The 15,287-nt window shown below is 49.3% G+C and overlaps 1 protein-coding gene across 1 annotated transcript in view; it reads right to left on the bottom strand.

Moving 5' to 3' along the window:
* RAP1GAP2 (RAP1 GTPase activating protein 2) overlaps positions 1-14,388 on the bottom strand; it is a 223,428-nt gene extending 209,040 nt beyond the window's left edge. The window contains exons 1-2 of the mRNA XM_037069725.1: positions 14,326-14,388; positions 2,163-2,279 (exon numbers count right to left, since the gene is read on the bottom strand). Coding sequence (XP_036925620.1) covers positions 2,163-2,279; positions 14,326-14,375 — 167 coding nt within the window. The 5' untranslated portion in view covers positions 14,376-14,388. The remainder of the gene's footprint in view (positions 1-2,162; positions 2,280-14,325) is intronic.
* Between the last annotated feature and the right edge of the window lie 899 nt (positions 14,389-15,287).

Genomic DNA, 15,287 nt, shown 5'->3' with positions numbered 1-15,287 from the left:
CCCCAAAAGGCAATCTGCTCAGCTGTTCAAGGGTAACATCTGGCACAGTGTTAGCAGAGGAAATGTGTGCAATTCCCGTCCACCAATAAATGAACGGAGGTCTAAGGAACATTCCGCTGAGAGTCTGAGACTCAGAGCAGAGCAGCAGGTCCTTCCCACCCTCGCTCTGCACTCCTTCCTGAGCTCTTGCAGCTCCGCACGTGAGCATTTTCTTGACACCTAAGTCCTGGGGCCATACCCAAGCGTCTGGTCTACTGGACCCCCTCGGGCAGCTCTGATCCCTTGCCCTGCTGCCCAGGTGCAGACAGGATTGGAGGCCAAACCAAACTTCTCCCTGCTAAATGGCACCTCCTACACCTGGCAGGACCTGGAATCCAGCCCCCAGGGCAGTGTGGATTCCAATTCTGACATCTCAACTGTTGTGATGGTGCCAAGTTCCTGCCATCAGCAAAGGCACCAGCATGCTCTCCACATCCTTCCACACCACGCCACTCACAGACACATTGAACAGGACTCGGCCAGTGGCAGCTCGCTCATCAACCTTTCTATCCGTGACATCTCCCAGCTCATGTTCCTGTGTCACCTGCAAGGCTTTGTGGGAAGAAAAGAACCATTTATTGCTGGAACTCACAACTCCTACTCCAGTGCCCATCTTTTCTCTACATAATTTGAAATCCACCTCCGTAGTCCAGGGCACCCATTCCCTAAACACCAAGTATTCTCAGGTGGCCTAAGGCACCTTTCCCAGGGTCCCTGTCATCTCCACACCACCATCTAATGATTTTTTCCTCTTGGGGTAGAGCTGGATCCAGAGTACCCACTCACCTCCCTGCTTCCTGGACCTTCTGAAATCATCAGTGAGATCACAGGGAGCATATGCACTGCTCTCAGGCAAGTAGGGTTCTGGGCAGATGTCTGGTGAGGTGAAGGCTTTTGTCACATCTACACTGCATCCCTGCAGCAAGTGTGGGGAGCTGCGGTACGGGCACCATCCTGCTCTCCAGTTGGCTGCCAATGGTGCCGTGGTGCACCACCCACTGACATCACGTCCATCCTCCTCCCTTCAACCACCCCTGGAGGAGAGACCTGTTCGTCCTTGGCGTCAAGAGTTCTGCTCATTTAGAGCCCTGGCTGGTGTAGCTCAGTGGATTGAGCGCGGGCCTGCGACTCAGACAATCTCGGTTCGATTCCCAGCCAGGGCACATGCCTGGGTTGCAGGCCAGTTCCCTGCAGGCCAACTCCCAGCAGGGGACACACGAAAGGCAACCATACATTGATGTTTCTCTCCCTCTCTCCTTCCCTTCCCCTCTAAAGATAAATAAATAAAATCTTTTTAAAAAAGAGTTCTGCTCATTTAGAATCTGATACAAAGAAGTTTTGATGGGGAAAGTGATGAGAAAGATCCAGGATCTGGTCTGGCCAAAGTCTTGGGAAAGGATGTGGCGGCAGCAGGGCCACCCGGGAGATCTCTGTAGAGACCGTTAACAGTGGTCACACCTGTCCACAGTATGAACAAAGAGTGGGCAGGGCCCTGGCCGGGGGGCTCAGTCGGTTGGAGCATCATCCCATACACCAAAAGGTTGGGGGTTTGATCCCTGGTCTGGGCACCTGTGGGAAGCAACCAATCAATGTTTCTGTGTGTCTCTCTCTCCCTTCCTCTCTCTAAAATCAATTAACATACCCTCAGGTAAGGATGAGAAAAAAAGTGGGCAGGAGCCTGGGAACAGGAATCTAGGCCAGGAAAAGCCCTCATCTCCCAGCCCATCACAAGAAGGGAGGAGGCTGCCTCCACCCAGGTCAAAGCAGGGGCTGCCCAGCAAATCTGGCTGCTATTTTCCCACTTGAAGAGGAACGAGTGGATTTCCTGGCTTTGGGACTCTCCACAGGCATCACTTCACTCCAGACTCATGATCTTCCTCATAGAAGGGAGACTATGGTCATACCCATTTTACAGAGGGGAAAGCAGAGGCAGCTCGCTGCCTCTGATCATTCAGTGCATTCGAGGCTAGACAAACTCTTTCCAGAACCCATGAGGCCTCTCCATCAATGAGGACAAGTGTTCCCCAATGCAGGTTTAGGGACCAATGTGGCTATGTAAATACCACCCATAGGGGCCTGGAGTCGGGCCAAAGAGTGAGATCTAGGGCCGTAGATCAGTTTACCTGGAGGGAGACTCAAGGTCAGCACGGCTGAGGATGCAATGGTGCTGTGGGCTGTAGAGCCACTGGAAGGCTGTCAGTGTCCTCTCCTCGATGCGGAAACGCCCTTCCTGCACGTACCTGCGGGACAGGAGAGAGTGAGGAGGGAGGCAGGCAGGGCGCCGCAGGGCTCTTCTGGGGGACTGGCCTGGCTTGCTGCCAAAAGATGGGTGTGAGGTACCTGTCCCAAATACACCCCCCCTTATCTGCCAGAGAGCCTTGTTTCCAGGGGCCACAGTGAATTCCCTGAAGAGGAGGCCATGACAGGGAGCAGGTTTCAATCGATGGAAAAGGCTTTTAAAAGTTGATCGTCTGAAGTTGAAACGAGGCACTTGGAAGGAGTGAGTCCTTTGTCACTGGAGGTATGTAAGCAGAGGGTAGTCGGGGCAATTCAAGCACCGGATAAGGGTCCATTCTCCAAGTTCCCTACTGTAATGAGACAGCTGGACAAGGCGGGGTGAGTCATGGGTCAAACATCAGGCTTAGGTCTTCAGCAGTTCAAGGGTCCCAGCCACCTTCCAGACAGACAGTTTCCTGCAGCAAGGGTGGCGGGGGCTGGGCCAGGCCAGGTGAACACAGAAGGGTCTCTCCCACTGGCCACCTCCTCCTGGCAGAACCGTGCCTCCATTAATTAACTCAACATTTAACTGGGTGCCTATGATGATAAACCAGACACAAGATTCCTGCCCTCCTGGAGATTACAGTTTTGTGGGAACAACAAGAACAAGCACATCACCACAAAGGGGCCCCTTTACACGTTACCAGTGGGGGTGTCAGCGGTACAACCCTTCTTCAGGACAACCGGACAAAGTGTCTAAGTCACGATTACACTTCCCAGTAGCCTGACGACCCACTTTTGGAGAATTAATCTACAGACTCCAGCACGTGGACAAGGTGACCTGTGGCATTGTTTATAACAACAAAAGGCTTGAACACGCCCCAAGCGCTGGTCAGCAGGGGGCCGCCGCAGAACATAAATTACGGTGCGTCTGTGGAGTAAGACGGTGCACAGCCATTGGTTTACAACAAATGCTTCCAATGAGAGCCTTCTCTGTGGGCCTCATGCAGTGATCTCCAAGACACATTCTTAAGATTTTTTAAAAATCAGATGCAGGAAGAGCAGTATGTGTGATTTATGTCAAAAGGGGAAGGAATAAAGAATGGATTCATATTTTCTTATCTTTATATGCAAAAATTCTGGAGACACAAGAGGTAATGTAGTTATCTGGGTGGGGAGAAGCGGGGGACTGGGGGACTGGGGGCGTAGGAGAGTGACTTTTGACGATGAATCTTTTCACGCAGGAGAGGTATTGCCTATCCCAAATGCTTACTCTGTGTGTGTGTGTGTGTGTGGTTGCAAACTGCATAAATTGCTATGAAAAAGACTTGCGCAGCTGCCCTGACACTGCCCTGTGGGCTCCACCTACTTGCTGGGGTAGGAGGTTCCCAGGGGGCAGGCTTGCCGGAGAAGAGAGGGCTCTCCTTGCTCCCCAGGCTCCCCAGGCCTCCCGTCTCAGAGCGTCGGACCCACCTGTTTCCCTTCACTCTCCTTCACATGATCTGAGAGGCGTTTGGGGGAGAGCATCCGGGCTGCTGGGTGGAAAGAGCAGGACAGCCAGGTTGGATGCTGTGGCAGGTGTCCAGGTGGGATAGCGGTGGCTTGGGAAGTGGGACCGTGCTGGAGATGGAGCAAAGCAGGAGGACTCTCAAGCCAGCTAAGGAGGTGGTGCCAGCGAGACCCGACGGTGGGCTGGACACAGGTGGGGAGGGGACAGGCACAAAGTTGTTCCCAAGTTCCTGGTTCCTGCAGGTGGCTGGGCAAGGACAGATTTGGGGAAGCATCTTGATTTTAATTTGAGAATTGACTCTCCTCTGTGGCCTGTTTCTTGCCCCAAGTTGACACTCCTCTTGTAAAACCCGGCTCAAAACTAGGCTCCTCCAGGAAGCCCACCCTGATTAATGCCATCCTATCTGATGAGGTTTCTACGCCTTTGCCTGTCCTTGGGCTCGCAGGACTCAGCCTTGAATGACTCACTCTTGCCATCTCCGTGGGAGCAACTAATAACACCAACTGCCTCCAAAGTAGAGGACTGAGTGGCTGGGGAGCACTGAAACTGCTTTAATGCTTTTTGAATTTGAACCATGGGAATATAATATGTTTTCAATGTCTTTTTAATTTGAGAACTCTGCTGATCATGAAGTCTTAGGTCATTAGGAAAAAAAACAGGTCACTTATCGGTCCAACAGCTTTATTTTACAGATGAGGATAAACAAGCAAGAGCCAAGACCAAACAGTGGTATCCTTCACTCACAGGCTGATACACCTTGACCCCACGAGGCCCCCACAGGTGTCTAGGCTGAGAGAGGAATAGGCCCACTCAGGAACTGTCCCCACCCAAACCCTGTCCACACCCCTGCCTACAGGGGAGTGCAAACAGCCTCAGACACAAGCACCACCTCTATCTCCTTGCCCCAGCCAACACCCAGCCACCCTTCCCCTCCCCTCTCCCAGAGGCAGGAGGAAGGGACTGTCCCCCACTATTTGCAGACACCCTGACCTGGTTCCACTTACTAGTATTAGCTATAGGTGAGTGCTTTTTCCATTGTGAGCCCCAGATTCCTCATCTGTCAAATGGGAGTAATAATAATGCCTACTTTGAAGGGTTGTTGCAAGGATTAAATGAGATGATGTAAGGAATGCTCTTTGCTACATGGTCATCATTGTCACCTTCCCTCCTCACCATCCTCCCTAGCCCTTCACCAGTCCACGGACCCTACATGCTTCACCAATGACAGACAAACCCACTCCCTAACTTCTTTCCCATAAGCCTCACATCACACTCCGCGGAACTTGCCGGTCCCATTTTGGAGATGAGGAAGAAGAGGCTCGGGGGAAGAAAATGAATTCATCCAAGGTCACTCACACAGGAAGCAGCAGAGGCCGGCCTTTCTTGCACTTTCTGCCCGTGGTATCCAGTTTCCTTCTAACCGGTCTGCTCCACATACGCATCCTCTCCTTCCTCCACACCAGCCCCTCTTCCCAACCGTCTTGTCCGGCTCCTCCCCTGACCCAGAGGGTTAGTGTCTTTCCACTGCATACCAAGTATCATCCAAACTGCTCACCCGAGACATCCTTCCCCACTTTGCTCCCTTCCAGCCTTTCCCGCCATTACACGTCACTCCCTCCACATTTACACGTACAAATCCCTCCATCCCTGGCTGCCTGCCCTTCTTGAAACATGCTCTGCCTTTTCTTATCTTGGAGCCTTTACTCAGCCTGTGCTCTGACCTAAACTGCTCGCCCTCCGTCTCTGCCCCGGACCTGCCCACCCTGCCTCAGCGGCTCAACCCACACAGCCGCTAAACCCAAACCCCAACCAGAATCCAAGTTGGCTCCAAGGTTCCCAAAATGCTTTGCTCAACCATGTTCACAACGTTGCTCTCTGCTCGCCTGTGAGTTATTTATGAGCCTGTCTCCCTGCTGGAGTGCGAGACGATGTCTGACTATCTCTGAAAACCCACGCAGCTCTCTGGCCAACTGAGCCAGCCTTCTGTGGAAATCACAACAGTCGAGTGGTCATAGACTCATAACACCCTCAGGAAGCTCGGATTATCTCCACTAATGAGTCCAATTTAACTGACGAATTGTATTTGCTAAATTGGACCACATTGAATATGAGGAAAAACAGAACACCTCCCATCCCCAAATATGTCCCTTGTTAACCTGCCACAACCCTGAAATTCTGTTGACCAGTACATTAAAGATTAAATACAGCAGAGGGGTCAGCCTTGGAAACCAGTATCAGCTACTAAAACTTTAGCAAAAACCAGCTTCTCAGATTCTCTTGCGGAAGGAGCAGTCCAGAGACCTGGGCACTGGCAGGAACATGCTGAAGGGAATGAGGAGAGAAGAGGAAGGGCAGGAGCTGCTCATAGACAGGTCCCAGGTGTAGGGCTGGGCGACACCCCCAGGAGGATGCAACCCATCACCATGGAGAGAGGGGTCTGGCCCTTCACCGGCTGCACCTGTTTTTTAGGTCGAACACTGGGGAAGGTCAGGCAGTCACTGAAACCTGAACCTTGACAACATGATGCTAAGTGGAAGAAGCCAGTCACAAAAGACCGCATACTCTATGATTCCATTTATACGAAATGTCCAGAATTGGCAGATCCATAGAGACAGAAAGTGGATTAGCTGTTGCTTTAGGCCGGGGGGAGAGGGGTTCGGGAGGCAGTGGAGAAGCAGGACTGCTAAAGGTCATGGGGTTTCTTCGGAGGGCAATGAAATGTTCTAAAATTGATTATGGTGATGGTTGCACAATTCAGCAGATGTACCATGAACCATTTCATTTTGCACTTTAAATCGGTGAGTTGTGTGATATATGCTGTTATAAAAAGTAAATAAAGCTGTTATAAAATATAAATCAATATCCATAAGCATGTACTGAAATAAGTGACTGAAAAATATGTGAATGGTGGAGAAGGGACAAACCTCTCACCAGAAGAATTCCAAACTGTATCTGTGACTTCTGCGCCCTCGAGGAGGCAGCTCTCAGCCACACTCTCCTTAAATGGGGGCTTCACATAGCCGCTTCCTTCCAAAGAGCACATTGTGGGAATGGGGGGGGCAGTTCACAGTGCGGGAGCCTGACAAACACAACCTCAGCCAGGTGACCAAGGTCCACATGACAAAGTGTCACCTCAGCCAAGGCGACAAGTCGGATTGATAGTGTGTCCTTTTGATGTGACATGATGGAAGCGGCACTCTCTCCCTGTGGTTCTCCTCCCCAAACTCCTAGTTCCAGGCTCACCACGAGAAAAACATTCCACTTAAGGGACATTCTACAAAAGAGGACCAGCGCACCTCAAAACTGGCAAGGTTGTCAAAAACAAGGAAAGCCCGAGAACTTATCACCACTGAGAGGAGCCTCAGGAGGCATGACAACTAAATGGGATGTGGAATCTGGATAGGACCCCAGAACCAAAAAAAAAAAAAAAAGACATTAGGGAAAAACTAAGGAAATCCGAATACACTGTGGATTTCAGCTCATAATAATATGCCACTGTTGGCTCATTAGTGCAACACAAGCACCATACTCTGTAGGATGCTAATGAGGGGGACACTGGGATGGGGCATAGGGAGTTCTCTGTACTATCATCTCATTTTTCTGTAAATCTAAAACTGTTCTGAAATATAAAACTTACTAAAAAAAATTTAAGACTGTCCTGGTGAGGTGTCTCCGTTGGTTGGTGCACCAAATGGTTGTAGGTTTGATCCCCGATTGGGGCCGGGCCGGGGTCGGGGGAGCACAAACGGGAAGTGGCCCATCAGTGTCTCTCTCTCACAGTGAAGTTTCTCTCTCTCTCTCTTTCCTTCCTCTCTCACTTTCTCTCTCTCCAAAATCAATAAACATATCCTCCGGGGAGAATTAAAAAATAATAATTAAAAAATGAAAAAGACTAAATCTCATGATAAACAAAGAGCTTTCACAAATGAATATGAAAACATATGTAATGAGCAAACCAGCAAAGAAATAAGAGCAAAGGAAATTAATGAATAGTTTACAAAAATAGAAACACAAATAACCAATAAGCACTAAAAAATCTCAACTTTAAGTAACAAAATGAAAATTGAAACAACACGAGACCATTTTTCACTGGTGAGACTGGCCAAGATTTAAGTTTGCTCATTCCCAGTGTGAACCAACTGGGGGAGAGCGGCACCTCACACATCATTGGAGATAATAGAAAATGGTACAGTGTCTTTGGAAGTCAGGTTGGCAGCATCTTTTACAACGTGCTCCTGCCTTTTCTCTGCTGTTTCACTTTGAAGACCATATCCAACCATTATCTCTCTGCACGTTCGCATGCAACAGGTCCAGAGATGTTCACTGCAGCAATGTTCATGATATCGAAATATTCAAAACCCTAAAAGGTCATCAATAGAGGCTAGAAGAAGAAGTCACCATCCAACTTATAATGGAATACTATACAGCCAATAAAACACTTCCAAAACACTCTGTACTGTTGTTATTATTATTATTATTATTATTATTATTATTATTAAAGAGAAACATCGATATGCTGTCCCACTTATTCATGCACTCATTGGTTGCTTTTTGTATGTGCCCTGACCGGGGATCAAACCCATGCCCTTGGCATATGGGACAATGCTCTAACCAACTGAGCCACCAGCCAGGGCTCTGTACCATGTTTTAACCACTCACACAGCCTTGGCTCCTAGTCTCTGTCAGCTCCCTGTCCCAGACTCTATGGCCAACCATCAGAAATCAGGCAGGGCTCAGCACAGGCCTCAGGGACAGTAAGAATGCTGAAAACAATACGATTTAATATCTTAAACTGATGAACCCAATAAAATTCTAATTTAATTTTTAGTACTTTATGTTTTAGAGAAGGAGAGTCTGAAGGAAGAGGGCTATTCTGAAGGACATGTGGACATGAGTTACTGTTTGTTTGTGGATGTTTTTAATGTTTCCATCATTATAATTGTGTATTTTCACTGCCCTAAAAGTCCTCTGTTGTCTATCTGTTCATCTCTCCCCTCACGCTCCCCCCGCCACACACACACACACACACACACACACAAGCCTGGCAACCCCTGATCTTTTTAGTCTTCTTAGTTTTGCCTTTCCAGAACGTCATATAGTTGGAATCATACAGCACATAGCTTTTTCAAATTGGCATTTTTTCACTTAGTGATATGCAATTAAGGTCCTCCATGTTTTTTATAGCTTAATGGCTCATTTCTTTTCTGTTTTAAATAATATATTTTATTGATTATGCCATTACAGTTGTCCCCTTTCCCTCCTTCATTCCCCTCCACCCTGCACACCCCTCCCACCCACATTCCCCCCCTTTAGTTCATATCCATGTGTCATAGTTCTTTAGCTTCTACATTCCCCACACCACTCTTGCCCTCCCCCTGTCTATTTTCTCCCCACCGACTATGCTACTTATTCTCTGTACCTTCTCCTCCCTTCTCCTCCTCTCACTCCCCTGCTGCTAACCCTCCATGTGATCTCCATTTCTGTGGCTCTGCTCTTGATCTAGCTGTCTTAGTTTGCTTTTGTTTTAGGTGTGGCTGTTAATAACTGTGAGTTTGCTGTCTTTTCACTGTTCCTATTTTTTTATCTTCTTTTTCTTAGATAAGTTACTTTAACATTTCATCGAATAAGGGCTTGGTGATGATGAACTCCTTGAACTTGACCTTATCTGAGAAGCATTTTATCTGCCCTTTCATTCTAAATGAAAGCTTTGCTGCATAGAGCAATCTTGGATGTAAGTCCTTGTATTTCATGATTTGGCATACTTCTTTCCAGCTCCTTCTTGCCTGTAAGGTCTCTTTTTGAGATCAGCTGACAGTCTGATGGAAACTCCTTTGTAGGTGACTGTCCCCTTATCTCTTGCTGCTTCTAGGATTATTTCCTTCATTTTAATCTTGGCTAATGTAATTATGATGTGCCTTGGTGTGTTCCTCCTTGGGTCCAACTTTTTTGGGACTCTCTGAGCTTCCTGGACTTCCTGGAAGTCTATTTCCTTTGCCAGATTGGGGAAGTTCTCCTTTATTACTTGTTCAAATAAGTTTTCCACTTGTTGCTCTTCCTCTTCCCCTTCTGGTAGCCCTATAATGTAGATGTTGGAACGTTTAAAAATGTCCTGGAGGTTCCTAAGCCTCTCCTCATTTTTTTGAATTCTTGTTTCTTCATTCTTTCCTGTTTGGTTGTTTCTTTCTTCCTTCTGGTCCACTCCATTGATTTGAGTCCCAGTTTTCTTTTTATCACTATTGGTTCCCTGTGCATTTTGCTTCATTTCACTTAGCATAGCCTTCATTTTTTCATCTAATTTGCGACCAAAATCAACCAGTTCTGTGAGCATCCTGATCACCAGTATTTTGAACTATGCATCTGATAGGTTGGCTATCTCTTGGTCACTTAAAAGCATTGGCTCTGGGGCTTTGATTTGTTCTTCCATTTGCACCATAATTTTTTGGTCTGGTCACGCCTGTTATGTAATGAGGGGCAGAGCCTTAGGTGTTCACCAAGGCGGCAGGGCAACCCAGTTGCTGTGCAGTGAGGCTGCATGTGGGGGCGGGGTCAGAGAGGGACCAATGGCGCTTGTTTGGCTCTCTCTCAGATATCAGTCCCCTCTGCCACTTCTTACAAGCAAATTGGGCCTTTCTGGTTCCCCAGGTGGGCGGGCTTGAATATGTTCTAAAACCCTGTGGGTCTCTCCAATGAGCTCTCCTGTGAGGCTGGGAGTCTCTCCTGGCACCTCAACCCCCACAAGTGTTTTCAATCGGTGCTTTTAAGTTTTATTTCCCGTCTCTGGGATCCTGGGTTGTGCGGTCTGTCTCGTTGCCTGTTTTTTGCCTGGTTTATCTGCACGCGAATGTGTGACCGCAGTCTGCCAGCCGCCTTGTGCACCTCACTGGGTCTGCTTGTTGCCTCTCCATGCCCGGGGTCTGCTAGCCACCACTTTTTCCTGCCCTGACCCCTCTCTGCCGGCTGCCAACTCCACCCCTCTTACCCATCTGGATGAATGGTTGTCACACTTCTGTACAGTTCAATCTTCTGTCTGTTCTGGTTGTGTTTTTGTTTCTAAATCTTTATTGTCCTTAATTTTGGTTGTACGAGGAGGCACAGTATTTCCACCTATGCCTCCATCTTGGCCGGAAGTCCTCATTTTTTTTTTAGTGCTGAAAAATATTCCATTGTTTGGATGCACTAATTTATTTGTCCATTCACCTACTGAAGGATGCCTTGGTTGCTTCCAAGTCTGGGCAATTATGAATTAACATTCTGTTAACATCCATGCACCGTTTTTTTTTTGTGTGTTGATATAGGTTTTCAACTCCCTTGGGTAACTAATTGTGGGGTCATACAGTAAGAGTATATTTAGTTGTGTAAGAAACCATCAACCTGTCTTTTGAAGGGACAGTACCATTCTGCATTCCCCCTAACAATGTTGGAGAGCTCCTGTCGCCCCATATTCTCGCCAGTGTCTGGTGTTGTCAGTTCTCCAGAATTTGGTCATCCCAACGGGCGTGTAGCAGTATCTCACTGTCATTTTAAACAACTACTTGTTTAAAAAGCATACAATTCAACAGATTGTTGATATGTCTTTTAAAAGATCCCAATTCTCCCACAAATTCAAACATGCTAACTTGCCACACTTAGACCTTAAACAAAGGTTCTGCCTTGGGTTCTCACTTTTAAAAAGTATGTGAAGTATTTTCTTTTGTGAGAAAACCACTAAAGTCTTGCCCCATATTCTGTGGCTACTTAGGTGTGCCTATGCTTTTATGCACCATGAGTATATGAAAAGGTTAGCCAATCTGAACAGCTGAAGAACTTTTAATACCAAGGGGCGTAACAGCTACGCACATGAATTCATTTCCTGTGAAACAGGTATGCCCGACCAACAGCTTATGGTGTGAATCTAGTCATCTCTTTGTTTCTAATTAATTGCTTGGATGCTCTCTCCCCGTCAAAGTATATTATTATAAGGCTTAATATTTTGCTTTTGAATTCCTCAATATCCCAGAGAAAACTGCAACTTGCCTCTGGTTCTCACCAGAACCCAACCACGCTGGCACCCTGGCCTCCAGAACCATGAGAAGATAAATTTCTGTTGTTTAAGTCCCCTGGTCTAAGATATTTTTTAAAATTTACTTATAAGAGTGCTTCTTATATTTGGCATATTAACATTTAACCTGCTACATGGAAATACTGTTATCTTTTAACTTTATTGAAGGTTTGCATGACTTGTTTTTGTTGCCCCATAAGTCACTGTTCATCACCCTCACTCCCACTCCCAAGATCTATGGCTTTGGATAGAGCTGACCCAAGCTCAGCCCCATGGGTGGGCACATGAGCCTGGCCAATCTGAGCAGTCCATCTCCCTGACCACAGTGATTGGCTCAGAGATGTTCATGTGACCCAAATTATGCCAATGAAATAACATCCTGAGACTTGGGCTGGAACCACTGAGGAAGAAAAGCTCTTTTTCCAGGATAGTCTCTAATCTGGAGAGCTGTCCCCAGCTGATAGGCATCCTGCCTCCACAAGGAAATAAAAGAGGAACAGAAGGAAGCAGAGGGACCGAGAGAGTAGACTATTGTTTGGTGTCATTATTTGAGCACCTGAATGCACTTGTGCCTGAAACATGGAGAGAACTGGAGTTTTCAGTTCTATAAACCAGTAAATTCCCTTTTTCTCTTAAGCCAGTTTGGGTTGAACAAACTGACTCGATCTGAAATCCTGAAACAAGGGGCCAAGACTGGCCCTGTTGGGAGCACACCGTGGGGTTCAGAGGGTTTCCTGCCCTCAGGAGAGCTCCCTGACAGGCTGCCTCACTACTCAAGTCACATCTTCAGGGCCTTCTCAAAGCCATAGGCTTTAATCTGGGGGTGAAAGGTGACCCAAAACGTAATTAGAGGCACTAACAATGACTCATGCATCAACAGGTCCACCCCGAGATCCAGCCAGGCAGCACCAGGGCAGAGACAGGGAGTCAGAGCAGAAACCCGGCCTCTTTCCCTTTAAAACTCTGCCTGTGTTCTCCTCCAAGAAGTGAGAAGTGAGGGAGGGAATTAAACTAAGCAAACTTCATTTAATCTGGGAAGTCCTGGGGTCCTGGGGTGATGCTTCCTTTACAGTGAGAGGACACTAACTAACCCCCAGCTCCCTGCTAGCTCTTCAGAGAGATTATCTCTGCTTTTATCTGACTTGTGCATCTGGGGCTTCATTTGCAGAGTGGTTCAACTGATAAATAATAAGTTTGAATATCTGGACTTTGATTCTTGGAATCCTCCCAGGATGGGGGTGGGTGGGCAGGCTCCGAACCCCATGATCCCTCCTGCTCTGACATGCTGGGGTTTTCTGATAGCAACTTGGATATGTGGCCAGGCTGTGTGGGGTGAAGCAGAACAGAGGATCAGTTATGCAAGACCAGGGTTCAAACCCCGACTCAGCCACTCACTTGCCAGGTGACCTTAACTAACCACTTTCCTTCTCTGAGCCTCAGTTTCCCCTTCTGTAAAACAGGGGGTGCTCATACCTTCTGCTTCTCAGTCTCACTGTGAAGAGTAACTGAGTGGATGCCTGGACTTTGATTATGGTGAAACCAGTAGGAAGTGCTCAGGAAGTCCTGGTAGACATTATTGATGATAATGTTGTTGTTGTTTGTATTTAGGCTACAGACGTACCTGGAGACGTGTGTCTGATGTGCTACTTCAGAGAGGCCCCTGGCCCTTGTGTGGGTGGGATGATGTGGGCTGGGGAGAGGTCCCAGCCAAATTTGCTCCTCACACTCCCAGGGGCCTCCCAGGGCCGCGGGGAGCTGAACAGGCTGTCCGGCATTCTAGGCCCCGCCCCGCTGAGATCGGCCCCTGGCTGATGCCTCCTCAACATTCGGACCCCAGGGACAGGAGCCCGACCAGGTGGTGGGGTTGTGTGATGCACCCGAAACTTCCCAGCCAGCAGTCCCACAGCCTGACACCAGCAGATGGGTAGTGATTTCTGACTTTCCAGCCCGGCCAGGCTGCGGTGGGGGTAAGCAGCCCCAAGGGCAAGCAGCCCCCAAGGTCGCCCCGACCCCCACAGTGAAACTCTTCCCTCGCCTCTGCGGCCTCCTTCTCCAAGCCCCCATCCCCAAAGTGCACACCGCAGGGGTCCCTGCTTAGGAAGACGAGGGCGTCTCCTTCAACAGCAGAGCTGAGGGCTGCGGCTGTGCCTTCTCCAGGCCCGAGTCCTTGGCCCGACCCCGAGTAGCAGAAGGAATGGAGGTAGGCTGGGGACCCCCACTGCAAAAATAGAAAAGGGAAGTGAGGGGAAAGGAAAGGAGGGAAGCCCTGCCGATTAGCCTGTAGAAGGAGCACCCAAGTCCCTCCAAAGCTTGAAGTCAAGGACTGGGTCCCGGGTGCCAGCGCCTGTCTCCCTGGAGAGCCACAAAGAGCGGGCGCAGGGATGCAGGGTGGTGGCGAACAGGCAGCTCGGCGCCTCTCCTTAAACCTGGCCCCTAAACCTCAGCTTGAAAAGAAACTTTGGGCCAATGGCCCCGCACCCTTCCGCACGCGTCCAAGCCCCCGACCCCGGCGCCCACTCACCAGCGCACCAGCTGCCAGCGCTTCTCCCCCGGCGCCCCGCGGCCTGCCATGCCTCGCGGGCCGGCCGCCCGCCCTGTCGCTGCCGCCGCGGGCCGCTCGGCGGAGGCGACTCAGCTGCCGCAGGCCAGAGCCGAGGGCGCGCTCGCTCGCAGTCCGGGGCGGGGCGGGCCCGAGGCGCAAGGCGCAGCGTTGGGAGCCGGGGCAGAGCGTCCAGGCCACGCTCTACTCCCCACTGCGCTAGTGGGCCGCGCCTGTCCCTGGAGCCGGCCTCGACTGGGTCCCCGGGCTGCTCTGCCGCAGCCGGAAAGACCGCACCCTGTCCCCTCACTGCCTTCTTCCCTCACCTGCTCGCGGAGCCGCACAGGAGCCGGTGCCTTTGGAGCACTGGGCGAGGGGTCAGGTTCTCCAAGTTCCCCTGGGAGGGAAACCTGATTTGCTCCGCGACCAGAGGCGATCTGCTTGATCCATCTGTGCCTTACTCCCTGTGACACCTGTTCTACCTACCAAGAAAGTTGTGCATAAAAAAATAAACTCTAAATGCTTAAAATAAATACTAATGTGCTCAACAGGTCATTAAAAATATTTTAAGGCTACCACAATTAAAACAGAAAGGCACTGGCAGGGCACGCTGCCCAGCCCTAGGACTAGCTCCTCCCAAGATTTCAACCCACTTCACCCCAGGAATCCTCTCACTCCTACAACCTAGCAGAGACCAGCCTGGCCCGCAGCGTCGTGGGACCATGCATGACAAGCCTGGTTTGAAGGAGCCGAGTTTTAGAAATGTTGGTAAATATAAATGTTTGTCTGCACATTGCCCTTCCAATTCACCTGCTTCCATTAAAGGAACAACACACATCCTCTGCAACAGGGAAACTTATGCAGAGAGGAAAAGAACCTGACTCCAACATGAAGACCCTGGGGGTTACCTTCCACCTGGGGGCTGGGGGCCACTGCCAGGAGCA

Source organism: Sturnira hondurensis, unplaced genomic scaffold (genome assembly GCF_014824575.4).
Source record: "Sturnira hondurensis isolate 20B ecotype Veracruz unplaced genomic scaffold, ASM1482457v3 Scaffold0018728, whole genome shotgun sequence".
NCBI classification, from domain to species: Eukaryota; Metazoa; Chordata; class Mammalia; order Chiroptera; family Phyllostomidae; genus Sturnira; species Sturnira hondurensis.
This window is presented reverse-complemented; position numbering and strand designations above follow the sequence as displayed.